General features: G+C 39.5%; 1 protein-coding gene across 10 annotated transcripts in view; it reads left to right on the top strand.

The window, feature by feature from the left end:
- Nucleotides 1–10,413, top strand: part of khdrbs2 (KH domain containing, RNA binding, signal transduction associated 2) — a 66,150-nt gene extending 55,737 nt beyond the window's left edge. For 2 of the 10 annotated variants that reach the window (XR_013121243.1, XR_013121250.1), the window contains exons 9-13: nt 299–385; nt 2,249–2,292; nt 7,567–9,686; nt 9,831–9,930; nt 10,179–10,413. Coding sequence is in view for 2 of the 10 variants with exons in the window: in XM_076974329.1 (XP_076830444.1) it covers nt 299–385; nt 2,249–2,262 (101 nt within the window). In the remaining 8 variants the exon portion in view is untranslated. Of the gene's footprint in view, nt 1–298; nt 1,320–2,248; nt 2,293–7,566 lie in introns of those variants that run through there. The other 8 variants (XR_013121247.1, XR_013121245.1, XR_013121244.1 and 5 more) reach the window with 8 other exon arrangements.
- Nucleotides 10,414–12,035: the final 1,622 nt, after the last annotated feature.

Here is a 12,035-nt window from a genome sequence, read left to right as displayed (position 1 = left end):
GGGTTGTTTTGTGGTGTTCTGCATCAGCAAACAACTTGGAGAACTTTGTGGCACTCATGTTGTTAGAAGATTAATGACAGGTTCAACCTGAAATGGATCAAACAGCTACCTCTCTGTGGAGCCAAGAGGTTATTGCACAGTTCTTAAAGGCATGCGCTGAGATGACGCGATCCTGGTTCTTTGTCATGTTAAAATATGTTATACCTGGGAATGCGAGCTGATTGACTGTCTGATTGATAGCTTTAAAGCTATCTGTTTTTCTGAATCTCATAATATCTTGTGGTCGCTTCACCTGTAGCTGAAGAGGAGTGGACTCAGGCCCCGCCTAGTCTCAAAGCTCCAACATCACGGCTTGCCCGAGGGCTCTACAGAGAACACCCCTATGGTAGATACTAAAGGTGCTCTACAGCAGTGGGCTTCCTTTACTGGCAACCTTATTTAACAACCTCAAAAAAACAAAACAAAACATGTATTTACTTCCAAATTTAATCTCCCCTAACCAAGGAACAAGAAACTGCTTATATCACATGGGTCCTTCTCATGTTTTGATAACATGATTTATTTATAGGATATATCTAAGAAACACAGTTGAAATCGAGGTCTGACAAGAATCTTGCTTAAACAAAACACTTTCCCTGGAATGCTACGTCTATTAGTTGTTTATTGTTTGCTCCCGTGAATCCAAAGCATGGAGGTTCCTGTAAAAAACGATGCTTCCCAGTTCTTGGCTACCATTTCACCAAGGCACAAACTTCGACCCTTAAGTACTAGACACCCATATTGTACATTAACATCTTTCTTAATACTTTTTGATTTGGTGACAGTAAATAATGAGTTTGTATATTTGATTTTGATATCAGTTTTTGGATTGAAAGCAATCGGCTATGTATGTAGCTACCTACAAGTGCTCTGCTTTGTGTGTAGCCTGTATTTGTACATAAATATGTAATAAAAAGAACATAAAACACCTTGTGTAAGCTTCTCTAAATAGGTGACCATAATTGTTAAATTTTTGTTTCCATAATTTGTTAATAGATCTGACCATTTTTGTAAAATTAGATAAGTACATAGTTGTTTTTAGTAATAAATGCCTGTTTTAGTTCAGGAAATTGCTAATATGTTTTTTTTATACACTTAACAAAGAAAAGCAACAAAAAAGGAACTTTAGACAGGCTGTCGAGACGTTTTGTGTAACAATAGATAAGATAATACAATTCCAACTTTGTTAAATAATTTTAACACTAGCACTAAATTGTTCATTGAATCTTGAATCGTCATTTAAATGTCTAAGGTGTTAATGGAAACAAACTGTTTAGATCAATAAATTGACTTTTTTTAACATATTCTTTAAGCTTGGCCTTATTAAACCAAAACTCTGACTTGTTTGCACTAGCATGACTCTGTGAATGATATGGAGATTGAGGAGGTAAGAACGTACCCACATTACTGTAAGACTGTCTAAATGGCTTCGGTCAATGGTGTTAGCCAGTACAGCCAACGTATGTGAATATGACTGATATTCACAATGTTTCTTCACTCATTAGAGTGAATGGGATATACTTAGATGGATATGTTTCTGCTACCGTTATTCTTATTCCACTGAACATCAGAAAGCTGCATTTGTGTTGTAATACCAATGCTTTTAAATATCAGCCATTGAAGGTCACAACCATTTAGAGACGTGAACGTCCTTCTGTGACTGTTAGAGCTGAATGCCTGACTGAAAGGATGACTAAACATTAAGCAGGTAACCCAAATAATAACTCTAATGTTACGAATGCCTAACTCATAAATTAAGTTACTCACACTTAAAAAAGTAAACCTACCCTGTCTAACCCCAAATAAATGCAGCGCGGCCCCCTAAAGCCGTCTAATTAAAGTTAACTAGTGACTTCAAAAATGACACCCTAACACACATAAGACAAAAATTAACATTGCTTTCATTAAAATAACTAAAACTGAAGATAATACACAAGCAGTTAAACTAAGAATTTTAACCAGAAACAGGAAGGAGATAGTTGCTCTGAAATCAGCTTCTTCTCCATGACAGCTTTTGTCCTGCCCCTCTGATTGGTTTACTTTTTTGACAGTGGCACAGGCTTTGGCATCTTGCTTAAGCTGTTACATCCATCTTGCATGTGATTGGAAATTCGTTTAGACTTTTTGTCCATTGTATTGTCTGTCGTATGTGTAATATACCATTTGTGATACATGGTCTACTTCTTAAATAAGATCTCTTTTTCAACAGGTTTAACTACTTGAGCAAATGCGCACAGGAAGGATCAGTCATTGGTGAGTAAGCAGAGCTTCTCCTGGATTTGTACAAACACAAAGGAAAACATCACTTTTATGCCTGTCATAGGTCTCATCTATTCAATATATATGCCATCAGTTGAGCTTGTGAAAAACAGATGAGTCTGTCAGTGAATAATTAGTTCTTCCAACAAGATGTGGAATGTAGAGAATTATAGTGGCAAAAACCACGAAATTCAACTCTCTCAGACATGCTGTGTTTTATATCCGAGAATGGAGACAAATTTACACTTACATTTTGGCAAGTACTTGTAGACTACATGAAGAATGTTTTAAACACTTTAAGTGGCCCTAGATGTGCATTTGATATTGTGCAAATTTTGTGCCATTTTCATGAGAGTTTTGGAAAAGTTGTAACACAAAACCTAAACTGGTGTTTTAATAGTGCCAACCATTCATCTCCTAATCAACCATTTGGAATCTCTCAAGCTAAAAGGTTAGGTTTGAATACTGCAGTACATAATGTTTAAAACAACATTAACACTAAAATACAACAGGCATGTTTAGGCTCTATTAGTAAACACAGCATCACCTCCGATGTTCCATGGTTACAGCAGGTCATACATATAGCGTAAACAGGGTTTCACCATTTCAGCATTTTTGCCACTGCAAAATAGATCATTGAATCTTTTCTGGGTCTTTGGTGATCTCAAGCGAAATTCAAACCTACACTCACACACAAAGCCTTTGATAATATTCCAGCATGTGAATGCTCGTGTTATCAGTTAGCTGTGGCTGTGTTTATGTTCTTCCCTTTATAAGCCTATTGTGTTGTTGTGACCAGTCATTTATATCGTCACGCTGGCTTCCTTTAGTTTTGGTAGTACACTTTTTATGTTTGGTTCGGTTTTGCTACTTTCTTTCAGTTCTTCAGTTAGAGTCGTGTTTGCTTCTTTCTCTCTTCATGTTCTATACCCATGACATTGGCATTTCTTTAATTGTGAAATATACAAAAGCTGCATTCATCTATAGCTACGAACGAGAAACAATTATAAGATACATGAAAAGAACAGTCATGATGAAATTTTAGAAAGGTTGACCAATTACAGAATGACCTGTGCATATCTCAGATAGACTAAATGCCAGAATTGTTCTAGTACATTTTAAGACTAGGCTATGGATGAATTCAAATTCTGTGTGTTCCTTGATACCCATAAATACATGGGTATTAATAAACCGTGTCTAGATAGTGATAGAGATGGAGAGATAGGGAGACAGATGAACTGACAGATAGAAAGACAGATTATGCTTTTCCGTGGGGGAAACATTCTGGAGGAGTTACTCTCCTTTAGGAGACTTTCAGAAGATTTAAAAATATATGGTTTACTGATCGTGCAGCTGATACCATCAAACAACTGAACATCAAGACCGTAAGCCTTCTTTAAAACCGTTTTATTCATGACCCAAAACATATTTATATATGTAATATATCCAGCCATTGGAAATAGTATTTTTGTATCAGACATACAACTCTACAATTTTTTCTATACTCTATACTCTATAGCCCATTTGTGGACCATGACTACATTAACCATCATTCTTAAGTGTTACTAGGGGCTTTGAATTTTGTCTTGTCTTAGCTGAAATATTCTACAAATACAAAGATGAATTTCATACATAGATACGTGTTTGTTTGGTATATAAAATATTCTTGTAAAAATAACTAGAAGACATTAAATGTCAATGCATTGTTTGGATGAGCAGCGAATCTGTGGTGTCATTTTGTGTAGGGAAGAATATTTTCAATAAAAGTCAGATTTCCTCTAAAGCATCAAACATTTTACTACCTGTTCCCTTCATATGAGGTGCACAGTTCCACTCTCGCTGTTATTTTAAACCAATTGTCTTTTTTATGTGTAAAGCACCTTGCCTCATGTAAGAAATAGGCTACAGGAATATCCCTCCCATGTCTCATTGTGCCATGAAATCTGGACCAAAGTGTAAATAAACACAAGAACTGTTGTTTGATAGATAGATAAATAAGATGCTGCAAACATTTCCGAAGAGATGTTATTGTATCTGCAGTACCCAGGTCATTATCACAAAGTCAGTAATATTTAAAATCGGTTAGATCAGTTCAAGTCAAAGTAGAAATTGTGAGTGAAGGGTTATGTTAATGCTTTGTTGTGACAACACAATTAACAAGCCATTTAACAAAGACATAAAAGACTTTCCACACAGGGCTTTGCTTGAAGGTAAAAAACTGTATTCAAAGTGCTGCTGACTTGCAGGGTAGGCCCGAGACATTAATTACACACTTGACTGAAAGCCTAAAAGTCTTGTGTGCGATCTCAAGTGAAAAGATGGCCTTTGGAAACATTGCTTTGAACAGTTTAGGTAATTATCACTTCTTTTAATTATCACAAGAATTCTTCTCAAGTGACACAACAATGAAAATACTAGCACATGGATACAAGCAAGGGCCACATTCACCTCTTTGTTCCTCGTTTTCACTTGACATTGGTCATTTTCCTAGAAAACAGAACTAAAAACATACTATATGGTAATGTGCCAGATTATTTTCACAGGTAAGAGATACATGGTCCCAAAGGTAAGAGATGCATGATCATTTGTTTATCAGAAATGACTTTGTCAGATTTAGGCAAAGGAAAAAGAAGGAAAAAGAAAGACAAATGAAAATAAAATGCATAATAAAGGAATAATAATTTTCTTCCATTTTTATACACATTTTCTATTGCCATATATAATCTACAGTTCTTTAGTGCAGAACACCACTGAGAAATATGGATTCCTCTGGAGAGGGGAGTAAGTTATCATCACATACTGTATGTATTATTTAAAGATAGGCCAATAGAATAGATCAGATCAACCTGTAGGGGTTTTGTCCCTTTTTGAATAAGTGGTAGTGACATTGAGCCAAGGCTGATTTATGCTAACTTATGTATATCAAAGCCTCAGAGGGCAAGACATGACTTGCATGAACAGGTGCGTGTTCTTCATTGATATGCATGCATTATGAGTGACTGCAAGATCACTCATGCTTATCAGATTAGATGCCTAAAAATTGACATAACCACTTACAGCAGAGTTTAGGTGTTAGCAGTTTAGCTATTGTCTGTACTGCTATAGCACCAGAAGATAATACCATTACACCAACCGTGTGAAGACCAGACCTCGGTCTATCATCACTAGGTTATGGTTCAGCAAAGGCAGACATATGCTGTAGAGAAACATTTGAGACCTGACAAGAAAATAAATGCAGGTCCTTTGTGCTTCGACTAATAGATTTTCAACCACTTCTCAAAGTCAGAGCACCATATCCTTTGAATCAATCAAGTATTATTTACATTTGAATACAAATTCAGTCCGTAGCTTGATAAGGTTTATGTGATCAGACACATTTGAATGACTTTGGGTTCCTTAATTCTAGCATACATACTCTTCTAATCAGTGACATACAGGTGGAAAGTTTTCTATCTTGCTGTTATGGTTTTTTTTTTTGCAAAGCTGCAAGTCGGTTCTTACTTCTGTAATTCCACAAGTTGAGACCAAACTTCCTCAAGGATATAAACCTGCTCTATCCGGTCCAATGATTTGCCCATCATGCAAGAATGTATGTTGCTCTGATCAGGAGCAGATGCATTTATAATGACAAGAACATATTAATTCTTGATGTATCCATCTAAACAGAGACTCTAAAATTCACAAACAGAAAATCCAATTTACTGTCACATAATAGTGACCGTTCCATCACGTTGAGAAAAACAACCCGATGTTTACAATGACAATGCTGACCACCATTTAGAAAGGGAGAGAGCAATTTAGAAAAAAAAATATTTTTATAAGAAGAGTCATCCAGTCTTCCTAGACAGTATAAAGGCAGGAGGTGATCACCTGTCTCACAGTCTCCTCATTCATGACCTCCTCATGCACTTTTGACTGAAAGCGCCATAACAGGCAATATTGTTTGGACAACTTTTTCAATCATTCAGAATTCTGCTGCCTGTGAGAATAGCAAATTACATAAAACACAATATTAAGTGCTGAAGCTGTTTTTTTTTTTTTTTCATTTTTATTTTGGGAGAATTATGATCCACCGTAGAATTATGATCCACTGTAAATGTGTAAAACCAGCACCTTTTTCTATTCCTATTTAAGCTCATTTGAGCTCAGAAGAGGAACACTTCCAGAACGTTCCACACCTCTGAGAGCCCAGCCATGCGGGTCGGTAGGCACTGCTTGCTGATTTGATCATTGAATTCAGATGGTTTGATTCATGGCTGGAAAACAACACACAATTAAATCCTAAGGACTTAAAGCACTTAACTTTGGGGGGGGACCAAGCTGTCAGTGTTTACCATCTCCTGGCTGTGTTCACATGTTTATGGCTGTGAAGTGTAATTGATGTGGAGTCTGTTGTACCGGTCCCCCTTTGAAATAGTCTTATTTTAGCTCATTAGTTTGAGATAATTGTCCCCCAGTGTGGTGTGGGAGCTTGGGTAGTGTGGTCAGAAGGAGCTGCAAGGCCGATCTCTGTAACACCTGGTGTCCAGCAGAATCATGCTTCGTGAAGCTTCTCCCTCTCAGTGCAGTGCTGATATCAAACAGGAAGCAGTCAGACAAGTCTTTGGCATCGTTTAGTCCTGAACACAGATTAATGTTGCTGTAGTGACTGGGAAATAAAGACACAAAAGTCCATTTAATTTATCTAGTGGGCCATTTCAAACAAGAAACAGAATTGACTACTTCATTCTTTATCATTTAGACAAGTTGTTAGCATGTGTGGGAAAGAGAGTAGTTACATTCAATTCTCTGCTGAGAGAGTCCAAAATAATTAACTGAAATTGTACTAAAATCCTAAATCTAATCAACGAAAGCAATTGTAAAAATCCCTATATTGCAGTTTGGAGCCAAAACGCATGTAGAAACCTGATATTATGCTTGTTGGCTTATTCAGCTAATGAGGAACTGTAGGCCTATCCCGAAAAACACACGTAGAGTGTAAACATTTAAAAGCATTTAAAATAAACAAGGTTTCCAGATGTTTCATATGTGTAATTAATATCAGTGCAAGAGTTGAAGGCAAAATGTATTTTGACAAACAGTTTCATTTTCATTATGAATGATAATACCTTGTTATTTCATGCTCGGCTGCAGTCACATTATCACACATGACACCGCGGTTGGCAGTCCCCCAGGACGCTTTCTTCTCCCACCTCTTGTGTTATGTCATCTGTGTCTTGTGAGCCAAAAAACTGTGTGCCTAATGAGTGAACCATCTCTTTGTTGCAGATCCGTCTCGGTGAGGCCGTGAAGGGGACTGCTAAAGCCATGTGGAGCAGAGGAGCTTTTCTCCTGACAGAGGTCACCAGGGGCTGAGCAGTAGCCTACTGGTACCTGCACGGCAGGTGAATGTGTGACCGCACCAGGGCCGTTTCACTATAGACTTCAATACCACAGAGTTGAATACCTCAGAAAACTTCAAAACCACAGAGTTAAATACCACAGAAGACTTCAGTACCACAGAATGCCCAAGGGGCCCAAGGGTCATGAATTACACTCATATCACATCTCATGTTCTTGTACAAATATGATTCTATCTTAACATTTCAGTTTTTTTCTCTATATTTATTCAAAATGATCATTAAATTGTGATTAGCCTCACTGCTTCAGTACAATGGAGCATAATCTTCTTTACAGCTACAGAACACGGACCTTTCATTCAAGAGTTTGAACAAGAGTTTTCCACACATTTTTTCCCCTAATTTTTCAAAATGAGGCTTATCTTGCTCTAGACTCTGTGATCGTGGGCGGTGGAGCACAGTCCTGCCGGTTTTGTTTACAGAGAGTCTTGTTTATTTGCAGCTGTGGATTCTAGTGATTTGCATTGCGGATTAAAGCAGATGTTGCCGTCTATCACGCGGTGTTCACCTGAAGCTTCTCACAGCATCATTCTCACACCACATGCCTGGCTTTAAGAGCCAGGTGACACACACTCAGTGACAGTGGTGGGGGTGGAGGAGGGAGGTGTGCTGCTATTTACACACGCCTGTAAAACACAGACCAGCAGGGGTTCTGGGCTCAGATGTGATCACAGTCCAGTTTGTGGAGATTCATGGTCAGAGGATCCTGATAGTACCAGATGACTCTCTCTGTCTCACACTAGCATGTAATCTAGAGGTTCGTGGACCTTGCTCAGTAATGCGATTTGTTAACCTGTGTGCAACCTGTTGACTGTTAAACATATTTATTTCTGCCCTCCTCCAAAGGCTGAGTGGTAAGGGTGATAGCCTCCATTTCCGAAGCCGTCGTTCTTATTTGGAGGAGTTGACGCTGTTCAATAAACCAAGTGCAAATGCGAGTGTGTTATGATTGAAGAGTCAATTAATGCAACCTGGCTGAGAATTCAAATGCTTGACAGTGATTCAATGACACCATCTGCTTGCACAGGAGTTCTGGCCTGGGGCATCTTCTTTATTGACTCACCGGTAACACAACACACTTGGCCGAGGTCAGCTGAGGGATTTGTGCTGGAAACCAAAGATGTTTACTGCTCTGGAGTCACTGAGTGAGGCTTGTCAAAGAAACGGCACTTTCCTGAAGGTTAATGTCAGTGTTATCTGAAACATGCACCCACCCATAAAGTACAAGTGGCTTCTGTATTGTAAATAAAGAGTTTTGCTTTTGAAAAACCCAATACAGTTTCAGGCAGTTAAGAAGAACTGTAATGAGACTGTAATGAGAAGGCTCAGTGATGCCTTCATAGATGAGACATTTATCCATGAAATCACTTTGTTTCCCTCATTTTTGTTTCTCATTTTTCCCATCAGTGTGAACTCTGAAAACACTCATTTGCTCTCACATTACTTATCCTGCCATGTAAGGTTGAGCTGGGCAAAACATGAGAACCTCCATGCCTCCCTGTTGGACTGGCAGAGAGAGCGAGAGAGAGAGAGGCAGAAAGAATGATAGAGAGATTGGTAGAGAGAGAGAGAAAGAGAGAGTTCATGAAGTGTCTGAACACATGCTTCTCACTTTTTAGAAATCAGTCAGTTTGTAAAAGCATCAGATTCCATCATGTCGTCTATAACCAAGGCACATTTGACCTCTACTTACATTTCAGCCAGTTAAAAAGAGGTGTTTCACATCAGTGGTCACAATTAAAAGACCATAATAATACAGCTATAAAAGACTTATGAATAGATGTAATATTTTTGGCTCTAATGAACAATTCATTTTATTTATGGCGCAGTTATCAGCAAATGGTTTGATGGAAATGTGTTGGCTGTGTGTCACTATGCTCCCATGGCAGAAGCCAGAGGAGAGTGTTGCTGCTGCCCAGCAGACGAGGGTGTCTGGCGGCCCTGGAGACCGGCTGCATCCCTGACCCAGCTCTCCCCGTGACTCAGCAGGTCAGCTGAGCCGCCCGGTCGCACGCCATTTACCACTTTAGGTCCGATAACTCATCTCTTCTCTCATCTCCAAAGTCATTACGCAGCCACATTTGTGTCACTTTCTTTCTCCTCCGACCTCTTTTGGCTACTTCATTTTCACAGAAGAGCTGAGCGTTTCCAGCTGAAAGAACTGTGGATGCAGAACGGCAGAATGCTCTCAGTGTTCATGTCATTCACAGTGTGAGTCAGCTATGTAAAACAGGTGCATAACATCTCTGCTGTCCAACATGATCACAATTAATAGTCTTACTGGACCTGTTGTCTTTTAGTGCAGATTTTGTGGTCTTCAGTGCTGAATTTTTCAACTCAGATAAAGTAGTTTTAATTATTTTTATTATTTGATTGAAGGCTATCCCTGAACTGAAACCTATTATCTTTATATATATCAGTTTAAATGAAGATGATGACTACAGTGAGGGATGTCATATCATTTGCCTTTCTGTGTTCCAGCCAACCGTCTGAGCTATAGACGAGTTGAATGTGGAGACAGGCGTCAGCTCCACCTTCGCTGCTTGTTTATCCGGCCAAGAATGCTGAGGACAGAAATGTTTCCCACATGTGATTTCACCAGATGCTAATAAAATCATTTATTAAATTTAATGTCAATTGTTGTGCTTTTGCCTGACCTGTGTATATAAACCATTTTTCTTAAACCCAGCACATTGGTTTTGTAGTTATTACAGACGTTTAGGAAAATATCTCATCCCTGCTTCACTGTGTCCTAAAGTCCTAGCTGGAGCGATGTCCATTCCTCGGACACGCGGTGAGTCAGAGATGCACGAGTGCGATGAAACGTGTATGCCGACGGCACGGTGCCGTCGTTAAAGTGCTCGGCCTGTGTGAGTCTCACCGCTGCTATGGAACGGCGTGGAACACGGTGCCAAATGAGCCAGCCGCAGCCTTCATTAGGCACCAGGGCCCAGAGCAGATGTCACCCATGCTTCTGTCCTGCGCTGCGCCGTGACCGACAGCAGCAAGACAGAGCCGTCCTGCGCCGTGTGCCCCGCCCCCAGCCGCGTGAGAACACGTCCACGTGCCTCACATCTGCTGAGCGGGAGAGGGGGCGTGGCTTGAACTGCACACCGCCATCAAAGGTGCTATGCCAACAGTGAATTCATGCTACCGCCATTATTAGGAGCAGAAAGTTTAGGTCATGTAAGTTATGTTTTGAGAACATGGGTATTTTGACCAAAAATGAATTATTATATAAAAAAAAATCTAAAAATTTTGAGAATATTTTTGTTTGAACTGTCGCATCTCCTGGTGAATACTCATAATTTGGGTTGGGTCATCAGACAGTCCATGAATACTAAACCCAGTATATTTCTCCTGGGCTTTTTTGTCTGTTTTGTCAGATTTTTTTGTCTGTTTAACTGATTAAAGAAAAATAGAAGAAGAATCTTTTCCCTCACATAATGGATCTAAATATTGACCGTTCAGAAAAGATATGTTGCAAGCAGTGCAGGTTGTTGGTGTTCACGCCTGCTGTCACGGGGACGACAACTGTGCAAACGTGCCTTTGTTTAAGCAGCTGCCGGCGTTTGATGAGCTGCGGTCTTATCATACGACTGGAGTTTTAAAGGGGTTCTAACCTACAGAGCCCGAGCAGTTAAGATGACGTGTCTCGTCGCAAACGTTGGCATGTGTAGATATTTTTCTAGCCTTCCTTTTTTTAGTCTAAAGTGGGTTCAAAGGTGGGAGGGGAGATGGGAGGACGTGTTGGCAGGACACCGCGCGCCACTCCATCTCCCCCAGATTCACATCTGCTTTTTCCCCATCTGCTCATGCCCTGCGTCATTCACTGGCTGAGGACAGGATAGAGCTGCATTCTTTTTGGGCCATGCACTTCATTTTGGAGATTGCAGCAGCCTGCACTACAAACCTTATTGCTTATCTCACAGTGCCCTTACCGGACTTCTTATGCACTGAATGGTAAATGTCTTGAGTTAGCAGCAGAAAATATGACTGAAATAAATATCTTAGCATGCTCCGTTCATGTGCATTGCTGTTGTAGAAAATGCTCTCATAAGCTACAGAAAAATGAAAAAATGCGACTGAAAAATTGAGACTTCCAGCATTTACAAACTCATATATGAATATATAACCTTACACGCACTGGCCACTTTATTAGGTACACCTGTCCTACTGCTCATTAACGCAAATATGAAATCAGCCAATCACATGGCAGCAACTCAATGCATCTAGGCATGTAGTCATGGCCAAGATGATCTGCTGCAGTTCAAACTGAGCATCAGAGTGCAGAAAGGTGATTAAGTGACTTTGAACGTGGCATGGTTGTGCCAGATG

The sequence above is a fragment of the Brachyhypopomus gauderio genome, chromosome 15 (assembly GCF_052324685.1).
Source record: "Brachyhypopomus gauderio isolate BG-103 chromosome 15, BGAUD_0.2, whole genome shotgun sequence".
Taxonomy (NCBI): domain Eukaryota; kingdom Metazoa; phylum Chordata; class Actinopteri; order Gymnotiformes; family Hypopomidae; genus Brachyhypopomus; species Brachyhypopomus gauderio.
The sequence above is the reverse complement of the archived record's forward strand: the minus strand, read 5'-3'. Positions and strand labels throughout refer to the sequence as shown.